The sequence below is a fragment of the Oxyura jamaicensis genome, chromosome 10 (assembly GCF_011077185.1).
Source record: "Oxyura jamaicensis isolate SHBP4307 breed ruddy duck chromosome 10, BPBGC_Ojam_1.0, whole genome shotgun sequence".
Classification (NCBI taxonomy): domain Eukaryota; kingdom Metazoa; phylum Chordata; class Aves; order Anseriformes; family Anatidae; genus Oxyura; species Oxyura jamaicensis.
In genome coordinates, this window is record NC_048902.1 from 2153726 (window position 1) to 2176661 (window position 22936).

General features: G+C 38.5%; 1 protein-coding gene across 1 annotated transcript in view; it reads right to left on the reverse strand.

The window, feature by feature from the left end:
- MYO5A (myosin VA) overlaps positions 1 to 22936 on the reverse strand; it is a 99489-nt gene that overhangs the window by 15824 nt on the left and 60729 nt on the right. The window contains exons 17-34 of the mRNA XM_035335927.1: positions 22533 to 22694; positions 22183 to 22280; positions 21436 to 21522; positions 21199 to 21307; positions 19833 to 20044; positions 18733 to 18889; positions 15002 to 15241; positions 14244 to 14492; positions 13026 to 13119; positions 12006 to 12154; positions 11148 to 11261; positions 9228 to 9374; positions 8386 to 8439; positions 7486 to 7713; positions 6387 to 6395; positions 4669 to 4769; positions 4026 to 4106; positions 1917 to 2115 (exon numbers count right to left, since the gene is read on the reverse strand). Coding sequence (XP_035191818.1) covers positions 1917 to 2115; positions 4026 to 4106; positions 4669 to 4769; positions 6387 to 6395; positions 7486 to 7713; positions 8386 to 8439; positions 9228 to 9374; positions 11148 to 11261; positions 12006 to 12154; positions 13026 to 13119; positions 14244 to 14492; positions 15002 to 15241; positions 18733 to 18889; positions 19833 to 20044; positions 21199 to 21307; positions 21436 to 21522; positions 22183 to 22280; positions 22533 to 22694 — 2490 coding nt within the window. The remainder of the gene's footprint in view (positions 1 to 1916; positions 2116 to 4025; positions 4107 to 4668; positions 4770 to 6386; positions 6396 to 7485; positions 7714 to 8385; positions 8440 to 9227; positions 9375 to 11147; positions 11262 to 12005; positions 12155 to 13025; positions 13120 to 14243; positions 14493 to 15001; positions 15242 to 18732; positions 18890 to 19832; positions 20045 to 21198; positions 21308 to 21435; positions 21523 to 22182; positions 22281 to 22532; positions 22695 to 22936) is intronic.

The following is a 22936-nucleotide window of genomic DNA, read 5'->3' on the forward strand; positions in this document are numbered from 1 at the left end:
CAAGACGTATTAGTAACAAAACTATGCATCAAAAAGATGCAGACACAGATTACAAAGAGAACACTAAGACTAACAAAAAAAGCAGGGAGAGACGTAATTGGCATCGTGAAGCTCTCTGCAGGGAATCTCCTTTGAAAGGCAAGAAGGGAGGCAGCCTGCTTGTCAATTAGTGGGGTCCAGAAATAGCAAACGAGACAACAGAGAAACAGGATTCACGTGATCTACATACAATCATCCGTTTGTAAAGTGAAATCCGGTACGATTGATACTTCTTGGGATCATCTGCATACAACTCCTCATAAAACTGTAAAATAGGCAGAGGATTGTTTTTCTCCCTCCCTTTGAGACGCTAATACTTCAGTAAGCACTATATAAATAAATGAAATGCGATTGAAACATGATCAAGGATCTCTAATTTTTAGGTAGTTGAGTTCTTAGGTGTGGTGCTGACTCCAGCCTCTCCCAGATAGAAGTTAATGTAGATGAGTTGCAGAACAGTCAGATCTTTTAAAAAAGGCCTGTAATAATACCATGAAAATCTGGAAAGTAACCTCTGCCAGAAGCTGAAAAGGACAGTTTCTTCTGGTAATAAAGATGGGATTGCAGTGAATACTGCAATTCTGATATCACAGCTGGAAAACCTGTAAATAATAATAAAAACAATCTCCTATTTCAGGGCTTGGAGAGGAAAAGAAGTATATTCCCAACTTGGAACCTTGCAATACTCAAATATCTGAACTGAAATACTAATGAATGAGTCTACATTTAACAAGCAAAAATTACATTCACTGTATTTGAAAAGAAAGAGAACTCCCCTGAGATGTAATTACATGACTTTTATCTTGGCAACTCAGAATGTGATGAGTAGTTCTCTTGGTGGAAAAAAAGGTTAGAACTCATAATACATGACTAAGCAGCAGGAGGGAGCTGTCCAAGATGGAGACAATCACCATTTACCTTTTCCAGTGAGAGACAATTTTACAATATACTTTCAACTAATTTTTCAAGATGTTAGATGAATTATCTGTTGCTGTCCTCAAAACATTTGGTACTAAGACAACAGCCCTACAATTAAAACTTTTCTAACATATGTAAGCAGGAAAGACTGCACTGTGGCTTGATTAGAAGAAGAAATGACACTCAGAGCTAGGAATTTTCTCCCTGAAGTAGTGTGGTTCATTCTACTACAAAGAAGAAACTATACAGAGAAATTCCAGGCTAATAAACAGTGATAAGCCAATGATATTTCAACATAGTTCTCTTTAGAAAATTTTCCCAGAAATAAACTAGCCTGTACATGATGAACATATGCCTTCACCTGGAAAGGAGTTTAATCTGACCTTTCCTTCATATGAAAATATTGTGCAGTCAACAAGGAACACCAATCAGCCAAGTGACTGCTAAGTTTCTTTTTCTGGAACTATTTGTTTCTATAAAACATATTGGATAGCAGGAGCTCATAACACAGTGCGTAATCTGTGTAGCTTCAGGCAGGGAGGGAAATGGGAAGAAAAGCTCCGCTGAAGAATTAAAAAACTGCATCTGTGTTTTTCAACAAAATAAACTAATGTATTTCAGAATAAACACCACTGCTTGCCAATAATATTTTATGACTTCCATAGATATCAACCATTCTATTTAGGGATGATAAGACTTATCTATTGAAACCAGTACTGTTACGCTGGGATCCATGAGCTTTTTCCACACCACAAACTAACAAATTCCCCAAAATAGTATGAGTTCATCAGCAGTCATTAGTCTCTCTCTCCCATTAGCTTACCTAAAAAAAAAAACAAAACAACTGCAACTCAAGCAATTTTTTATGGAAGGCTGCCATCTGAAAACTGATGAGAATTCACAGGCACAGACAAGTCTGCGAGTCCCCATGCCTGCTCCAGCAGCATCATTGCCCTTACCAAGTTTTCGTTTGTCAGCCGGGTGATCTCATGCTGCAGGCTGGCTTCAATCCGGGCCTCTGGGGGCAGCTGCAGATTCTGCGCCAAGAGCTGCTGCTGGCGATTGTTTTCTTCTTTCAGACTTTGGATCTCTCCTCGCAGTGATTCCAGTTCGTTCTCATGGCTCTTCTTCTGCGACTGAAGCTGAGACTCCAGCAGCCTAAGGAAGTTGAGCAACAATTGTAAGAACACACTCAGAAAGTCACATCCCAAATTCTCAGAGGGAGTCTAAAGCTTTAGCTGCTGCTCAGGAACAATTAGCCATGGCTTGCAAAGGAAAATGAAAAAGGCAGAGTACTCTTTAAACCCTTCAATATGCCTTCTAATTAAATTATGTTTGTATGATCAAAAAGTGGGGAGAAACTAATGGTGACAATGCTTTGCATTTCCTTTGTGATTGAACATACTGCTTGTATGGCACCACGGAGAATGTGTCCTAAGAAAAGCATTACTACATCTCCACAGACTGCCTCTGTTTTTAATGAGGTTAGAGAGGTTTTACCTCTAATTAAATCATACAAACTGTGTAAGATGAAGACAGTGTATTCTCTTAAGCTAGGTCCCTCTGATATTAACAAAGGAAAATCTTTTTTTCTGACAGAGTTCAGTCAGAAACCATTCGATTACAGTAAAATAATAGCTTTTACTTTGACTCTAAAATAAGCATTTTAAAGAGGGTTGTCATTTATACAGGCATGGTTAACAACAGAACCAAACTGAGGACTGAGATACAGGATCTTTACCCTTGCTACTGACTCACTCTTTCCCCTTGGGCAAATCACGTCTCAAATTCTTCTGATATGAAATGGGAATAACACGTAAGAGCCTCCTTCAAAGCAGCACTGCGTGGATTTAGCTCCTGTTTGCAAGGCACTGTCCAAGTGCTCTGACTCATTATTTCATAAATATACACACAGGAAGTGACACTACTACAGGCTTCTGGTGTTCAATTAGACAATCTTTCAGGGTTTAAATATGCATAAGGCAGGCACATTTATTAGTAACCAGACTGATCAAGCACGCGAGGGCAAGTAGTCATTTACTTGCATTGCTCTGCCATTTACTATAAAGCTTGTTGTCTCTACAGTGCCAGCACAAGAAAGAAGACATACAGAGTGATCACTCTCACGTCACACCCTGCACAACACTTACTCTAAGTTAGACTTCGCAGACTGACACAACAGTGTTAGGTTTGGAATTTATAAGCACAAGAAAAGGAAAGACTTCAGTTAGTAGCATTCATTGCAAAATAGCTCCTTTTGTAGCTACTGCTACCAAATGTGTATATTTAAGAAAATTAGCGCTGCAAATCTGTTGAATTCGGTGCCAGCACACAACTACAGACCACTCCGGAAGTCTGGGACGCATTTAGGAACAGGGGGCCCAGCCACACACACAGCCAGAACTGAACTCCCTAGGCAGGTGAATTCCAGTGGCCTGACCAGCACGCGGCCTTTGCAGCGGCTGCAGCGATTGCACTGAGGTCTGACCCGCACCAGGATGAACCAGAGATAACTTCTCTCTTTGTTGGCTTTCATGTGTGTTACATCTTGAATCTTAAACAGAGAGATGTGGGAGAAGAACATTAAATTTACTGAACTTGAGTTGGAGTAAGGGGAGTAAGACACAAATATTTGGAAGTAAAGATTATGCTGAAGCTCTTCCAACAGTAGCTTTACAATTACGGAAACAATTGCACTTCTTTAGGCTGACAAACTGTATAGGACATTAATTTTGATATCCAACATAAAGGCAGACAAATAATACACAGTTAAAAATCTCTTCCAGTTGTGGATCTTCTGGTATTTTACAGTCCATTTTTCTGCAAGTATTCTTATGAATTACCTATTAGTTGTTGCCACCATCTTAACTTCTTAAGGAATATAACTTGAAAAGTAGAAAAAGTTGGGGACTAAGTTTGAGAAAACTCTAATTTGCACAATGAATGATGATTTTCTTCTAATGATTTTTTTTTCTAAGCATAAGAAATGCTGTAGCTAAAGCAAGGGGCACAGTTAGCTAGAAAAGAAGATGCAAATGAAGAAAAAACATTCTGAGAAGTCTGGTAACCTGTTGGCTTGTTTTAACCCTTCATAAACGAGCCAAAGTTCTCCGTCCTCATTCAGCATATGATAGTCCTGGGGAGATTGCCTTCCAAGAAAAGTGTTTAAAAAATACAAGAGAGATACATGATGGTGATGAAATGACATGTTAAGGACATTACACTCCATTACACTCTAAATTACAGTTACTAGAAAAGAGAAAGAAACAATGTTCTAAAACAAATTAGCAAAATACTTCTCTTGTTTATAGGTATTTCTTCTAAGTGATGAAATTCAGTTCTTGGTGCTAGCCAAACTGGTTACAGCATTTCATGCTGTTACAATATATGTATTATGACAGTCTGCTGTGACAACTACTGGACAAAAGGCAAAAAAACAGCATGGCGAATGGCACCCAGTTTGAACTATGTAGCCAATTAAATGCTAAGAAAATGCAAATCCCAGAAGCTTGATTTTGCACATCCCCATTGTTTCTTAAGCCTTTCAAATACTGCATACAGCAGTCTTACTAAACAAATCAAATTTTAAGCACAACTACAAGTGTTCTCTAAGAATCTAGACTTACGTGAATGCAGCTTATGAACATGATATACTAAGTGCGTCAAAGCACATCCCCAAAGGATTATAAATTAAATAAAAAGAACTTGTACCTGTTTGTTTCCTTCAATCCAATATATGCCTGTGCTATTTCTCCTTTGTCTTTCATCTTCTGTACATCTTCTAAGAGGATAGTAGAATCTGTCATAGTATTCTGGAAGAAGAATGATGATGATTTGCAGAGTAAATTTAACAATGTAATTGTTCTTTGAATCCAAGTTTTTGTCACTTTACTCATGTGAAACCTTACTCCTTGAGTAGCACCATCACGTTTATTTGGGGAGCAGGAGTTTAGTCTATAATTTCAACACCCATTTGGTATATCTTTTAAACTGAATCAAGCAGCATGCTAAAACATCAGTCTATCTAGTAAGCAGTAAGTGTGTTAACCTCTTTTAATTTGTTTGTCATATTAAAGGAACAAACAAATTTCATGAAATCATGAATTTGCATTTAATTTCCTATTACGAGGGACAGCCACTAATACAGAAATTCACAAAGCACAGTTTCGCAACATGTTATTTTTGAATCTCCTAACAAGGTCCTTGCTTCATATACTTTCAGTGCCCTGACAAAGCAGGAAATAATTTTACAAGGGCTGGAGACTTTTTAAGTTAGATATCATCACAATACTATTTTTGTTTCAGTTTTGAATGTTTACCATTGAACTTTTGTTTTCCTTCATTACAATTTGAAAGACACAACAAATGTTTACAGTCAACTAGGCCAGTCTAATCTGAGTCATCGCTCTGAATATAATTACAGTGAAACCACAGTGTTCCAATGAACCTAAGGGATGTAATTTTGACTTTTCTTTTTCACTTCAAAACAACTAAATGCTATTTTCCTGTGTAAAATTTTAGAAAGTAGTCGCAATAACAACTTGGTGGACATAAGTTCTGGAGCATAGGTTTCTATGCCTAGTACAGTTCATGTTATCTAGTATGAAAACCACTAAAACACTTAATATCCTCAAAGAATTATTCCCAACATCATAATGAGATTTTTCTACAATTATTTTATCACAAATTAAAACTACCGCATCTCACCTGCCAATCTATCTAGCCTTAGCAAGCTGTGCTTATTTATTACTTTTGTGCTGATGGAAAGAAATGCTAATTATTCTTACATCCTCAAGAATACCCTACATGCTGTAGTTGTAATACTTAACAGCCTTTATTTAAAGTCAATTCCGTTCCTCATATTCCTAAATACTCTACGTACTAAATTTTCTAATCAAACATTCAGCAATTCCTGCCTAGTATCTTCAGGTCACAACTTGAGCCCTGAATGTGTGTATCTCACGAACACATTATTTGGATAAAAAGCACTATAAAGTAAGGTAATTCTTCCTGTCATGGACTGTTTCGGTGAAATTTATAGATTTTGCAACAGAGATCTGACTCCTAAATCATGGTGCTGCACACACTCTTCAAACAAAGTCTGCAAGATACATTGATTGAGCTGATCAGACAGCTTCATGAATCGTTCCTTTCATGTTCAGGTTAACAGAAATAAATGGTTCAATTGTTAAATCTGCTCATTTTGAAGTAACTTATTCCCTTGTGCAGAGGGCGAAGATGGGGACACAGGAAAGGGATTACGAGAAAGATTCTGCAATAATGCCAAAATAAAGTACAAGAACAACTCCGAATACATTTAGGTTACTTATGAGAAGCAGGGAAATGACAGTTCCAGTATTTGTGTTTTGTCTGTTTGTTTTATAGCATTTCATAGTTCTGGTTAGTAACTGTAGAAATAAAACATGTACCTTATCCTCCTGGCAATCAAATTGGAAGGCAAGAAAGAAGAGAAACAAATCATTTAAAAATTCTGTTTGCTGCAACTGTCCAACCTAACAAGCAGAAGGTATCTGCAAACTGGTTTTAGCCATCCCACTGGTCACCTTCAGATCTCCCTCATGCTCACAACTACTGTAAAAACAACACTTGGAGTCCCACCATTGTTAAGAATAAATTATCGAAGGATTTACTATTCAAGGATTTATAATGTTCCCAATATGATAGAAAATTAGTTTTGTTTTCTTCATAATTAAGCATTTAAAACAAGATAAGTACACCTTCATGCATCACAGACTTTCAATTGATTTAGGACATATATAAACATATTTCTGCAGTAACAAAGGAAAGAGAGGACGTATCTGTTAATTCCTTGCTGCCATCATGAAACACCAGTTTGTAACTCAGTTCAATAGAAATAACTAGTTAATAATTTCCCTGATAAGTTTTTAGGCTGAACAACTTATTTTCAAAGGTATTACTTTTCTAAGTATCTCCTCATTATTTTTTAAAAGATACATCTCAGGGGTTCTAATCTACTCTTCTCAATCACATTACATGTATCAAGCATAATAACACCGAATTCATACACCTTCATAGGTTATCTTTACACAATGTAATTGTTATTTATGTGTAATCATTTATGATCTTGCTTAGATTTAGATCTTGCGCTTCCTGCTGAGCTACTAAGTGAAAAGAATTCCTGCAAACTGAAGTAAATTTTCCAATCAAGCTACATAACTCTCTAGAGATATGCTGCTGCTCCAAATGCGATTTCTGCATTGTTCAAAGAGCCTGAGGAGATCCTGGTCAGACTATCGGTATCTGACAGCCTGGTATGATCTTTACATGACTGCTGGTAGGTAACCCAAGGCTGGCTTATTAATAGAGGCTCCCAATTTGGACTGCTACAATTTGAGCACTAATAATGGATCAATGGATTATACTTAGAAAGGCTTTGAAATGTCGATCATTTTTTCTACCTTTTCAAGCATGCTGTTATACTAAATCAAGCACGTCAGTTATGCAATGTAGCTTTCCTACAGAGCACGTTTGCTGACTACTATTTACCTTGGGTTGAATAGCCTCTTTCTGGCTGACCAGCTGAGACCTCAGGATGAGGACTTCTTCCTTGCGTACTTCAAGTTCTTCACTTACTGAAGTTAGCTGATCCAGGAGGACTCTATACGCTGGGGCACCAGGAGCAGTTACCTCTGGAGATCGCGTTTCTGTGAGGGCCTTCTGCAGCTCGTTCAACTCATTCTTCAGTTTTTTATTCTCAGATTCAAGTTCTTGACGCTGCAATAAACAGGGACAATCCCATCACCCAGCAGCATGGTAAAAACTGAGTAACTGCAACACACCAGTCAATCTCTCCCCTGTCCCCAGCCTCCTGACGACTGTGAATAGCGTGCCTGAGAGGATTTCACTGCTAAGGCTACCTTTTGTCTGAAGTGCAAAATCAGAACTCATATACATGAATCATACAAACTGGAAGGAAAAACAATTTCTATTTTTCCCCTATTCTTCCTTTAACAGCAACAACAAAGTAAAGCTCCCAACAAACACTGGACAGCAGGCTAACAAGATTCTGCATCATTCAGTGTTATTAGGAAATATTTTTATTTTTAGTGATCTAAGGGTATGCATATATTTAAATAATGTGTTTGGAATCACTTTTATCACTACTTTTGTGCAAATTAACTTGCGAGCTGCGCTATTTCAAAGAGAAATACTTGTTTTAGGGTGATCTTTTTGTTCTGCAGCCCCAGCACACATCCTATACCTCAAAAAGGGCAACCAAACAATAAAACAGTTGCTGAGAAATTTTCATTCCAGTTTTTCCAGCTAATATGCTGAAACGGGGGAAAGAAGGGGGGGGGGGGGGCGACACAATATGCTATGCCAGCAAATAGAATTGCTGGCAATATTCTCACTAGAAAGTAACAGAAAACTCCTTTTTATATGTACCTTGAGTGACTCATACTCCAACTCCGCACCTCTTATCGGAGGCCTTTCCTCCTCCTGTAATATAACATAGACAAGAGTGAGAAAACAAACACACAAACAATCCTTTCTGTTCATTAATATAGTTGAGGCAGAAAAAGGAAAGGGAGCTGAAATTATTTTCCTACAAAACTGGAAAATACTCCTGCGAGAACTCCTGAGTACTTTAGGTTGAATACCGGCATTGTCTCACTTACTTACGGGTTTAGGACACATAACTGGTTAATGTAAATAAAATCACGTACAAATGATGATACTGTCACTGGTAATAACGGAGCAGGATGAGTGCCAGGATGCTCAAGATATCCATTAGTTGGAGAGTAACAAGAAACAACCACCAGAATTGGTTTAATATTTTCACAAATAGAGGCCAAATCAGAGGAGAACTTCAAAGAAAATCTTCTAAGCAAGCCTGTCTAACCCCAGTATTTTGGTTCTGCATCCTGATTGAAACACTTCTTACTCTGCCTGCAAGCACTTCTTTCTCTGCCTAAAATTAACAATTACTTATTCTCTCCAGTGGTTTAGAAGAGTGCTATAATGCTATTCCTTAATAAAAACAGACTTTTTTATTAAAAAAAAAAAAAAAAGTCCCAAGTGCTTTTGGTTCCTGCTAACTTCCATCACAGGATCTCAGGGACCTTCAAAAAGTAAATAATCAGTCCCTAGCATAAAACTTGTGGAAAATAAAGCAAGTACTAGGGGAAGATACGGATTTAGTTAAAGCCAGTCAGCAGTTACACAGCTGATATTTCACATGAAGGGATACTCTGGAGTCAGCATTTGATCAGCTAGAAGGAGTCCACCTTAGCCTTAGCACGAAGAGCCTGTTCTTCCTTTCTGTCCAGTTCATCCTGCAGGGATTGCTTTTCTTGCTCCAGCTCCGTAACCCGTTTCTGCAGCTTGAGGAACAGAGACATGTCCAATGGTGCCTTCTTCTCACTTGGTTCCTGCTTTAGAAAGAACAGAAGAAAGTCAAGAAGTATTCCACTTCCACAGCAAAAGCAAGCACTACTGTGAGTAAAGAAGGGAAACAGACTGGGGAAAAGAAAGGCACATGGAAACGTTACTTGATTTTGATAGTTCACTACTGGCATCTAAAATGTTTCATCAGCTGTCAGAACGCTATTTCAAATGAAGGATCTACTAGCATAAAACAGATCTAAGCCTAAAGCCTAGCAAAAGAAAGCACTAGAGACAACCTAGCAGGCAGGAGGTCTACAATTAAGCATACCTTTTATTCTTACTTGTTTGGAGGGGGGAAGGAGAAAAAAAAGTCTGTGGTTAGACTCACTTGGAAAGCAAAGGTAAGCAGGCACTTTTCCTTTTTTTTTTTTTTTTTTTTTCCCCACATTTTAAATTATATCTCCAGTAAATTCTTCAGATACAGAGAACTCTCTCTGTGAGTATAGATTCAGATCCTTGATTAACCACGGTAATTTAGTGGAATGTGACACAAAAAGGTTCGGGAAGATGTATTTTATGCCTTTTTCCTTTTATAATGCTAATTAAAGGGCCTGTTCTGGGACTAGTACACCAGCTTTCTCGCTATTTTCTGGGCAAGGACCAGCATTTGTAATCTGAAGGCGCATCAGAAATTGTTCGTCAGCCATTTTGTACTTTATGTAGCAAGAAGATTAAAGCACTCTCTGTGAAGTGCTCCATAAAATTTTGAAGCCTAGAAAGGCAACTAGAAAATTAATAATAATGACTGTAGTAGTTAAGCAAGCACAGTCATTTCCACTTCATCTTCCTGTTGAGGGGAAGACTCATAAACTACACCAACAGCTCAGGAAAAAGAAAATGGACTTTGAGTTTCTAGCTTTATTGTTTTATAATGAGACAGTCTCTACTTTTTGGTATGGTTTTGTGTCATTAATCTGTATTATTAATCCAGAATCATACTGGAGTTTGAAATTTTAAGGGTTTAAATGAATACAGATTTAATCTTCCCAGTGCTGCATTTATTTACATTCCTGTGTTTCCTTTTTTTTTTTTTTTTTTTAAAAAAATACATTCAAAAAAAACAAAACTGGCTCTAGAACAACAATTAAGTCTATTAGCCAAAGGAAAAGATGACGTTTGGCTCATATGTGAGATCCAATCACGTGAAGTTGCACTGCCTTCTTCCTGACTGTCCATAAAAATAGGAGCACCTTTCTGAAACAATTCTGCAAAGTGAAGTAAGTGGGAAGGCAAACTCTGAAAGCCTCCGCTCAGAATAGTGTCAGCATGAATTTGTCATGCTATTTGCATCACTTTCTGTGGAAACTTTCAGAAACAGTAACAAAAGCCTGTAAAACCAATTGTGGAGATAACTAACCTAGACAGAGGGAAATGGAGTGAGCTGTGGGATTGCTCAGTTAAGAAAATCTCTAGTAAGCACAGGAAAAGCTTTGCACCTGCCAAGTGCCAAGCACAGTCAGACCACAAACTTGACAGCTTGCTGCTGTGTTAGCAGTCTCACTCCTGGGGGACTGAGATGGGACAAAACGGGGAGTTATCTTGGAACACACTGAGAATGGCTTGGAGTTGCACAGCACTTATTAATGATTATTACCCATTAAAGAGACTTTTATTTCTGAATATTTTAAAATAATCTGGGATTTGTATTACTGCATATGCCAAGGGAAAGTACATTCTCCGAGTGAGCTCAGCCACTGATCAATGAAAAGCTGTGGTTTTTGTTTGTTTTGTTGTTACTTCTATTTTTTTTAAAACATTACCTCCATCCTCAGTGGTAAGTCTTCTGCTTCTGTGATCTCAGAGCTAAAAGTATATTCAGATTCATTGCTACTGTGAGTTGAATCCGTTCTTTTGTGTCCAGGCTTGGGGATGCTCTGGAGTGCAAATGAAACAAATCAATGCTGCTATATGCTTTTGCCTGTGACTGTTTCTTCATAACTTACAAGTTAGCTTCTAATATATTCAGTGTTATTCCAGAGCTATCACAATTTATAAGAAAAAGTTTTTGATTCTGGTCTCTTGTGCCACCTAAAGCCTATGAGACGTAGTTCACAATCAAATTTGTGGAGACAGGTCAGATCCTATACTAGCAAGTATTCCTGCAGAAAGCAGAATCAAGCAGCAATACAGCACTTCTTGGGAAAGAAACGCTCACTTTATAGGAAAGGTGCAAGCACGGTAGAAAAGCACAGGCAGCAATTCTCTAAATTTCCAGGCGTTGCGGTGAGGAATATTTTTTCCTCCTGACACAACCCATATTTCTGGAACTACCTAAAATTTAATACTGGCTGAATGTTGCACAAATAACTCTAACATGTGAATAACTTCAGTGAAAAGTAAGGGCAGATGGCATGTGCATTACCATTAGCAAAGTGACAACAGAAAATGAGGCTTCTTCCACAAAACTGAAAATAAAAAAATACTCATCCAAAAAATTTAAGTGTGTTTGCTTCAGCTGAGCTAAACTAATTGATCAATATCTAAAAGAACAAATTCTGTTTTCAGATACAGGTAACAACTACAGCTGAGAGCAGAATCAGTTACTAAATTATACCACTCAATTCTGCCTACATACATTTGTGAACAGCTTTTGATTTCTCAGATATTTAGCCACTTACCGCCATTAAGTTCACTTCATCCTTGAGATCATCATACCGCTCCTCTAAGCGGCTGAACTCATTTAGCAGGTTCTGATACCGTAACCTTTCATCATTCAGATCTAGCTCCAGCTGTTTCGTTTCTTCCACTAACTTCTTTTCCATTGCCTCTGTCACGGAGAACAGGAATCCAAAGTGAGAACTCCAGTTCTACCTACCATGCAGTGCATCCATCCTGGAGGTACAGGACACGTGTCTGCAGCAGAGAACATGCTGCATGCATTCCACTATGTGAAACTGGTCGGTGGTATCAGTGCTTCTGCAGGCATTGATCAAGCCAAATACATGAAGGACCAAAGAATTATTGGTAAGCACAGAATGGGTCACTCACTCAAGGTAGTTATTCTGCTATGGGCTTGCATTAGCAGCTCCAGGAGGGAGGAAGCATGGACACTAGCCCAATGTTGTATTATGTAAGAAGCAAAACGTGAGATGCTCTATGCCGCAAGCACACTAACCCTCCTCAATGCAGTTGTCCCTGTCACAGCCCTAACACCTAGGGCTGTGGTCTTCTGGCTGCTGCCCACACAATGGAAGTGGCAGTTGCCACAGCAGCTGACAGGGCTCAGACATTCTGGCTCATACTTACACCTCTCTGAAGAGGTAAGCACCCAAGTGTCTTCCTACACATGAAGTACAATATTGGTGTTTACAATTTGTTAACCACACTGGAAAACTGTGCTGCAGTAAATTAATTGTATTAAGTATCAGACCTTCTTTTATAGAGGAAAACTTTTCAGCAGGAACCCTCAACCAAAAAGACCCCAAACTCTTAGGACTTTACAGAAACTCAAATAGTAAATTATTTTGATGCATGTGAGTTCTTAAAGAAACGAAATCATTAAACTAATACTGAGTATAAAGTATACTTTGTATACCTCATTAATAGTAATTTGGCAGATCAGCCAAATGCAGACAGTAGAGCACAGCTTTACAAAGTAACATGAAGTACAAAATCCAAGTAAAGAGAACAGCACCAACCTGTTATCTCTTTTGCCTGGTCGTGGATGCGGCGGTTCAGCTCCTCCTTTTCTGTTTTCAGTAATGTGTTCTGATCTTTCAGTTCCGATACCAGCTACAAAAATAATAAAATATTTGACTCAGAATGCAGTTAATCTTCCTTCAACAGCTCCAAAAGAAACTACAGAGTTGTTGTAAGAGTTCAAATACTTAGAGTTTTAGTGGTTCCTCAGAGAACGAAATCAGTGAGCTAAGTTATGACATCTTCATTTCTGAAATTACTTTCTTAAATATATCCAACTGCAGATTCCCTCCTGTGTTCTGCATTTGTCCCATTTCTGATCAGATACCAAAACTGCCTTAAACACATCCACTGTGCCATAACATTTTCCAGGGAAGTCCCAAAGATGTAGTTTGTTTCTAAAATAAATATATTCCTAAACGGGAACAAGTTTGGTAGATCTGCTGTACATTCCATTGCATTTGGTAACTCCATAATCTAAAATCCTGCCTCCACCCAAAAGTTGTGCCACTTTAACTGTGCCCAGGTCTGCCAGTTACTTCTTTCTTTCTGTTTATGGATATTACACATTCACTTCACTTCATCAATTAATATTTTTTCCTTAAATTAATCTCATCTTGAAATGCTTCACCGCAGGATCACATAACAATGGAATAGCTCTTCCAATATTTAAAATTTGTACCATATCAGCAAGTAACTGTGGCAGGGAAAAACTCGTTTGAAATATTCATGGTAAAAGCAAAGATAAGGGGCTAGTCAAAACCTGCTGAACTAGATTGTCTGCACAGAGTGCTTAGTAGGTAATTATTTAAATTAGCCAGGATATAAGTAGGTACCATTGAATACTGTGTAGGGGACAGATTTCTGACATCTATACAATTATGCTCTTCTGGCAGGTAAAATGATTTATGCGTATGAATATGCTGTCTTGGACTACTTGAGTGAGTTTGGGTATTTAATTTTGCAAATACTTTCAATATAAAAATCTGAATAGACTGAATACGTATGTTTACATACAATATATGTTTACTATATTCTTCTAGCATAGGTGCAGTTATTTAGGTATCAAGCCTATTTCGGGTTGTACTGGTATAGCATTCCATAAAAATACTGTAAAAATAACAGTTACACAACTGAAGGAGTTAAGTCTGGGCAAAACCCGAGTGGACACCAGGCCTCTGTAAATCAGCTCATGTACCTGGAGACTGCATACTTGCCTGCTCAGTTTCATGTTTGTATTTGTCTGCCCATTCCTCAATGGTCTTCTTCTCAGACTGAGTCTGGTGCAGCTCCTTCCGGAGCTTAGCGATCTCCTCCTGAAGGCTGAGAACACGGTTGGTTGCATTCTTAGCCTCTTCCTCGCTCATCCGAAGCCTCTCCACATCACTCCGAAGTCTCTCTGTCTCCGTACTGTACGTAATCTCCAGGCTGTTCAGTTTCTCCAGCACAGATTTGTACTCTTTGTTCTTTGCAAAACACAACAGAGACATAGCAGCAGTTGGAGAAGTTCTGCTTTAAGGGAGCTTTCTAGTTGTCTACAAAATATACCCAGACGGGAACAAAAGAGCAGTTTTCCCGCTTCCAAAAAAGCTTCAGCCTGTTTTTGCAGGAGAATTGCTTAAAGGGGTGACAGAACAGTCCAGTCTCTAAGCCTACACATTAACATCCCAAACAAAAATCAAAGAGCTTGCATACACCAAACACGATCATCTCACCTTCCCCTTAAACTGGGCAACTAAAGTGCTTCATGTGGAACACTGAAGTTAAGGGAGCAGATGTTTTCTCTCATTGCTTCTGAGAGATACAAATGGATGCTCTACTGTTTCGTTTCTAGTGTGGTTACCTTTCTCTTCTATTAGTTTTCTTCAGCAGAGAACTGATGCCTCGCAATGAAAATTCTGTGGATTTTTCAATGCATGCCCACAGTGCTACTGAAGAAAATACAAGACTTCCAAACACTTTCCCTGAGCTTTACCTGCTCATCAATTTTTCTCTGCAGCTGCATGATCTTGTTCTCCAAGCCAATGTGAAGCTTCTTGTAGCGTTCTACAGACCGAGCTTCTATCTTCAGTTTCTTTAGCTCCCTCTTCGCCATCATGCGCCGGTAACAGCATTGCAAGTAAACAATTGCCTTCAAGGTCCTACGGTAGTGCACACGAGCCAGCCAGCCTCTTACATGTTTCTGAATAATAATAGACTTGTGCTCTCGAAGCATCTACGGTTAAGGAAAAACACCACAAGGGGTATTAGGGTTAGAAACGACACCTGCTCAGTTAAATAGACTCCATAATGAGAGGTGTAAAGATGATGTATTTGGAGACACCTTAGTCTGAAAAGAGAAACTAATGATGAATAGTAAAAGAAATGAATATGGAATGAATTTTTTAAAAACAGAAGACTAAAAGAAGATGGGAATAAAGAAGATAAAAGGCAATAAAAAAAAAGAAATTTAAAACATGAGAAGAAAGAAAGAACTGGAGACATGTTGAAGAACCAGGCATTCCTTTGTGCTGAAGTCAGATCAAGGTAATTACAAAAATACATGGTACCTGTTGGCAAGATTACAAATAGAATCCAGATGACTATATATATATATATATATATATTTGCTGCCTCTTTTAAACTTCCTGGAAGCATTGACATATGCAGCACAGAATTCATCAATATACAGTTTAAAATGCACTACGCTTGATATATAATGCGGCTATTACACACTACAACTCAGAGCATACTACAGCAGCTCCTAATAACAGCGATACAATAGACGAGCTGACTAAACTAAAAGTTCCAGTAAGCTTTTTTGTTTGTTTGTTTGCTTTTCTGGCCTTTTCTTATATTTGCCAGCATGGAAAAATACTTTTTTTCTCCATTTATTCTAATCAGAAATTTTATGCTGTTTTAATTCCAACTCATTTCATGGCAGAAACTTTAACCACAGTTTTGAATTGTAAAAAAAAAAATTAGTAGCAACTATTTTTAAAAAATCACTTTTAATGAAAAACAATCAAGAATGTCAGTAACCATTGTCAATGTGTCAGCCAGAGATTTCCAATATGAAGATTCTATGTGTTTTTGGATCCTTCACCCATGAATTCAATCAGAGATCTACCAGGTCTGGAGCACCTGAATTCTGGCAGACCACAGCTAGGCTGGGAGAGCCTGCCCAAAACCACAAGGCTTACTGGATTTGAGTTACATACTGACATGGATTTACCATAAAGCTAGTAAAACAAACTAGTAGTGCAATACATTTTTATTTTCTTTCATACAGTTTAGCAAATGAACTGAAATGTGTTAGAAGAGTTACATTTTCAGATCAATGAATTTAAAAGGTGCACTAGCAAAACGCAACATTTTTAGATATACTCCCTTCACATTCATTTTTAAAGAAAAAACAATGACTTGAAACATCGGCACTTGACTAAAAAGCACACCTAGGTAAGGAAGTATATCTCTTGAAAGTACAGCAAGGTTAAATGCCAAAGTCCTTCTGACTGCGTGTCACACAATTAGCATTCCTGCCTCCTCCTTACATGTTTCCTGAAATAGTCCTTCACGTTACCCGCGGATGCCTTAACAACTAAAATACAACTAGCTTTCAACAACATTTTCACCTCAAGCTTGAAAGCAACAAGTCACACTGAATACCTCCATTGTGCAGGGATGGTCTTCATCTGCCAGTGAATTCTCACACCCATGTAATCCAGTGATGAAATGGCACACTCCAACGTAAGGTGAGAGTATCAGAAAAGTTGCTTAATTTACGAGGTATTTTCCAGGAGAACTTATAGAAAAGCTGTGAAGGAACTAAATTCCTTCCTAAACTGACAAGCACATCACAAAGTCTCGGGCAGAAGCTTTCCCCGGAATGTGTGAAATAGATGATTCAACCATTTTAAATTCCTTGTGCTAGTCATGTGACCGCCAACCCCTGTCCTCTGTTATAAAAACAACAACAGATACCTTTCACAATCCTAACGAACAACACGTGTACCATATATTACTTACAGAGTCACAGCTCAGCCCAAGGGTGCAGTCATAGTACAACCTTTCAGTTTCACTCATCTGCAATCAGCATGAACCTCAGAACAGCCCTGTTTGTCTTTGCATGGCACACAGAGCTTGTGCTTCTGTCTCTGTGCATCCCTGTGTCTCAGCCTTAATGAAATTCCACCTGATGAGGACAATGTCTGCACAACACGTCAGACACACATCATGCACTTTCCATCCATGTTATGAACTTTGTGTTTTACTATGGTGAGCAATTCACTGCTCTAGGGGAACATTCCCTGACAGGCAAGTCCAACCACTTCTTAACAATGATACCTCCAGAAATCCGCCATCTCTATTAAAAGGAGTAAAGCAGATTTAAATAGCATTGTGCTACAGGACAGATGCGGTGTCTATCACTCACAAGAGTATCTTCAGGCATACTGAACCAGCTACCATTTTCCTAAGGATGGCCTTTAGTCCACATTTTGCTGCGACCTGTGTCTCACTGCCACATCTAGCAGTGTCAGGTCACTGTTGAAAACTTACCTGACTATCTAACAACATAAAATATGGTTTCTAATGCTGAAAATGCTAAAAATTCTAATAATAAATATTTGCACAAAAGACAGTTGAGTCAAGCACAGTGAACAGAACTTACTAATCAAAAATTTTGATCACGGATTGCTTGTTTTCAAACATCGTGGTTAGTATATGAGAGCATGATAGAATTTAGACGTGTGCCTGTGACTATGTAGGCAACTTGAATGCAAATGAAAAATATATGAAACTTCAAATAGAAGAAAAATGTATGCAACATAAGCACTAGTTAGCCTTCGCTTTTACATTTTCGCTATGTGGCTGTTTAGGAAAAAATATAACTCTTGGGTAACTTTTCAGTGAAAAACAGGCTAGCTTTTGAGCCTAGTTAAAACAATTTGCTCGTAGATGGAAGTGTCAGAAATGCTGGCATTTTGTAATCAAAGCATTTGAATCCTAATTCTGTTTCCAGCCCTGTAACCACTGAAGAGGAAATCCTAATTTCTCAAAAGAATTTTAATTTTTTATCAATAGTCAGAAAAATGTCATCAGTATCACTTGGACAGGGTCACAGCAAATTATCTCTTAAACAAAACCAACACCAATATATAAAAAACAAGAACACGCTAAAGTTTTAATCTCCTGTTTTTGTGGGTATTTCCATGCTAATATTCATGTCTTTCGGTATTTTCTCTTAACCCTGGCATAATTACACAAATTCTCTGAAATGAGAGATGGGATAGGATACTGCATCATGTATTTATATTGATGTGAGCAATACTGATTTGGGCTCACAGAGACATACCCACACTAGCTTATTCTCAATATTTATTTTAAGTGCCTCTATATTCTATGTAATGAATGAAAAAGTTTTATGAAAAGTAAGTCTGTAAATCCCTGTAAGATCCTCCACTGACTGCATGGGAAGCCTAGGTATGCATATTAGATGACAATGTGAATACCTCTAAAATGACTAGTTCATTGATTGCAGTATCAGATCTTTCTGATTCCCAGGTGCTGTCTTTCCATCCACACCGTGATATTTTGTTTGAGCACTATGCACAACAGCACGCACACACGTTTCAGACTCCCAAGTGAACACCACAAAGCAGCTTCATCCCGAAGGCATGTGGAAATAAAGTTAGAGTGAAGAGGTAAAACACTATGATTTCTTACCATTTGGTACTTGTTTCTGGCCATGTAACCTCTTAAGAGAGCCTGAAGAGCAATAGTAGCATCTCGCATGCATCGGTATCTTTTCCGGACCACATACATACGCTGGAACTTCTGAATAGTGATGGCAGCCCGTGTTCTCCGTAGGAACTTGGCATAGCTATATAAGAAAGATTACAGTAATACCTGTAATTATTTTCCAACATTTGAATACTATTTTTACATCCTTTAACCCTCTCTCTTAAGAGCTACATATTCTACTTCACTTTCTTCCTAGTGCTGTCAGTAGTACCGCATATATACTTGCTTTTCTACCCTATGGCAGTATTACAGAATGACAAATGAACAGAAATCTTGCAAGGTTTTCCAGGAAATGCTTTCACTTCTTCTAAAAACTGTGCTATTGAACTGACAAAATAAATTTGGCTTCATTTCTCATCACCTTTTCTTCAGCTTTAAAACTATTTCCACTTTGAGACTTCCTCTCCTAACCTCAACATATAGAAAATGGTTGCTCATACTCAGTCTTCTCAGCAAGAAAATTACAGAGTCTTGACATGAGCCTCTCTCCCAAAGTAAATTCTTACAGTCTCCATAACCACCTTGTCTTTGAATGATGCTACCTTCACTCCTACTTTTTTTTTTTTTCTGGCATATGAAGAGCCATTCCTCAGCTGTAAACCCAAACAGATGACTCTGGCTGATGTACCTCCCTTCACAGCTGCACCCTGGATGACAAATAGCTTCTCCAGCAGGACAGACAGACCCAGTTATGAGTGCGTGTGGAAACTGGGTAATAACAATTCAACCAGAAGTCCTGCTTTACCTCACCTGCAGACCTATCTCCTAGTATTACTTTTACTCCGCTCCACTAACAACATCCTGTACTAAGCACCATCTGGCCGGGGTGCTACTATCTTCTTATGAAGGTCAAAAACAGGCAGGTCAGACACACTCATTATATTCAATTTCCTTAATTTCCCTGGAAAATCGTTTCCTCTCAGCCAGCATAGGAAGGAGAGAACAAATTATCACATTTAAATGCCCTACTTAAAGGGATCTGAATCAAGGCTAGTGTGGATTTTCCCAAGAGTGCTGCTTACCATCGTGCCTGATACCCTCTGACATGTCTCTGAATGGTGATGGCAGCCTTCCTCATACGCACGTACTTCTTTCTCATCAGCCAGCCTCGGATTGTCTTTTGGATGCGGATACAGGCAGCTCTCAACTTATCTGCCCTTATTTTTTCCAGGTAGGCAACTTGACCAGCCCGAAAAAATATTTTTGTCTTACCAAACTGGTACTTATCCTTGTCCTATTTTCAAAGGTAAAAAGATGATCAGATACAGCATTAAATGTGAGCGGATTAAAAAAGGCACGAAGGCTAAATTAAAGTACAGTTAGTAAAGAGGTAAATTTAGCTGTGTAATACTTCAGGTAAATCTAGACTTGTATTGGCTAGTGGAGGAAAGGAGTTTCTCTATATGATTCTGTTAACAAATTAATACAATAAGGCCACAAGTAGGGCCTAAAGGAATAACATAAGGTATTTGCTTAAACAAGAACACCCAAGTCTAGATGACATAGAAGGCTGTAAGAGGTGAAAAAGAGGCCCAGAGGATGAAAACAATACTGCACATTTGTAATTTCTTGCTTAAATAGTAGATGGCCCCTCCCAGTGGTCCATCTTCAACCATATTACACAGTAGAAAGGAAATAGCTCAGGCTTCAAATATGCACTCATCATTTACTGCCACCAGAACTAAGCCAAAACAAAACATATCTACGCTGCTCACACACATCTGAAACTTCAGAACTAAAACAAAAAGAATAATAATTTTATCTTTGTATGGCTGTAGTACTCCTTGGAGAGAAACTTTAATAAGAGTATACAAAGGTATGATTAAAAAAAAATTAACTTTGCTGATTTATTGATGTCAAGTTGAAATGAATGGCAAAGAGCTTCAGCTTAGGATACGTTAAGATTTTGTGTGCACACAAACCAGAAGATTTTAGTTAAGAAAACTGTTTAGAAAGCCGAGCTCCAACCTGCCTGAAGAGTATTTATTTTTCTTCTTTCCATAAACTTCTTACTACTAGAGTTGCACTTCAGCAAAGAAAATTTTCTTGCTTTTGTATCTTTGTAAACATTCTTTCTTTCTCTTACTAACTTGTATTTCGGAGTAAGTCTTGATTAACCACCTTCTATTTGAGAAATACTTAGAATTGTCTCTTTGGAGACTGCCTTCCTCCACTGCTCATTGATCCTTAAGAAATCCCATCAGTTTGGGTGCAACTTGGCTGCGTTGATGTCATAGGACATGTAATGCAGGGAAATACAGGGCTACGACAGAAGGAAGGAGGTAAAGCAAGGGGCTGTTGAAGTATGACAAAGGCTGAGAGCACTGAGCAAGGAGGCCTATCTTTATTCCTTCAAATTCCAAATGCTCTAAGCACTACGTCTAGTACCAGAATCAGCTTCTCCAGGACATTTTTACATGTCTGCTTTCGGTCACCAAGGACATCTCTCTGCTTCATCAGAACACGGTAACGGCTGAAGAACTCTTGGTACGTCCACCTGTTCCATAAAACAGAGATAGTTTTAGTCCACACAAAACCACAGAGATAGAGTCAGTCCATACAATGAACAACTCTCGTAAGAAGAACAGCTGTAGATGAAAGCAATCTAAAAAGCAAGGAACACACCTTGAGGGAAAGCCAGCTGCACTGATTCGGATGGTCTCCAGGACACCACAAGCTCTCAGCTGCTGCACTGCCCGCTTTTCATCAAATCTACGTAGGAATAAAAAGAGCCTGTGAGCATGAGGTTAGTCTTGTCTTACATGGTCCCTTTCGATCTGTGGGATGTGATGATTGGATATAAAGTCCAGGCAGTGCTTCCACAACTCAGCAATAACAGATGACATTCTGACTGGGGAATTCAGAATCGCCTGAGCCCGTCAGCAGCTCCAAATGCTTATCTTGACCCATCCCCCTTCTCACCAGTCTGCCTGATACCCATGGGCATGGAGGCCTCTGTGAGCCCAGATATTAAGCAGACATTTGAGAAAAGTTCTAAGCAAGTTCATATATGAAAAACAAAAGGTAAAGAATAACTGGAAATAAGGAAACAATGGAATCTGCAAAAGCAAATTCCATCAACTGTTACATACACTGTCAGTCAAATTCAAAGCAGCTAAGAATGAAATTGCAGGTATTTTTTCACATATATTTTCACACAACAAAAAATGCTCATAAAGTTCTTCTCCCTCCATTCAACCCAAAACATCTCCTGCTGTAAGTACACATACTAATGCACAATGAGTACATAACGACAGAAATGAAACACACCATTTCTGAGTGAGCAACGTTTAGCAGAGCCTCAATCCTGTGAGTCCTTGTGCAATTCCCTTCTTTCACAGGCCTATACAAACCATACATGAAACAGCTTACGTGAACGGAAACTTGAAGTCGTTAGGTTTAATACAGCGCACGTAGTGTGGAGTTGTAGCGTTCAGGGTTTCCATCAGCAGATGAAGAGAGTTTCGGAACTTTTTGAAAAAGAAGGGAGAAACATCAGGGGATAACCTGATCACATTTGAAATAATCTTAGGAAGCAGGTTGAGGGATACATGCTAACTTGTAATAATGTTTTTGGTAGTAAACACAACACCAACTTGTTTCTGTTATGGCAACAGGTTTTACCTTCAGGATAACTGTTTTACAGTGAGACGTCTAAATGTTAGGCTTTATAGGAGTAAAATTCAGAAACATTACTTTTAAACCTACATCTTCAAACTCACCTGATGCCCCACAGTTTTCTTATGTTCCTTGCTGGTTTGCCCTGGCCTGGCCTTGGCTGGTTTTACAGCAGTTCGAGACAAAGGCACACGGCCTGAAGGGGTTGCTGACGTGGGACTGAGCACCTTCTCCTCATCCTGGAATAACTCTGGTAGCAGCTTAAACTGGTGTAACAGAAAAAATACAGAGGGTAAGAATCTAGCAAGTGATGGCACCCATTCATGTTTAAGGTAGTCACAATCCAGGGTCAGTTTTTGTAAATACTGTTTTCTTCAACTTCACATAGCAATAACAGGGACAAAAAAAGTAAAAGAGCATTCATCCAAGCTAGTAGTGTAGTGAGTGGGTCAGGATTTAATCAAATTTGATCAAAATTTAATCAAATTTGATCAAAACTTTGTGGTTT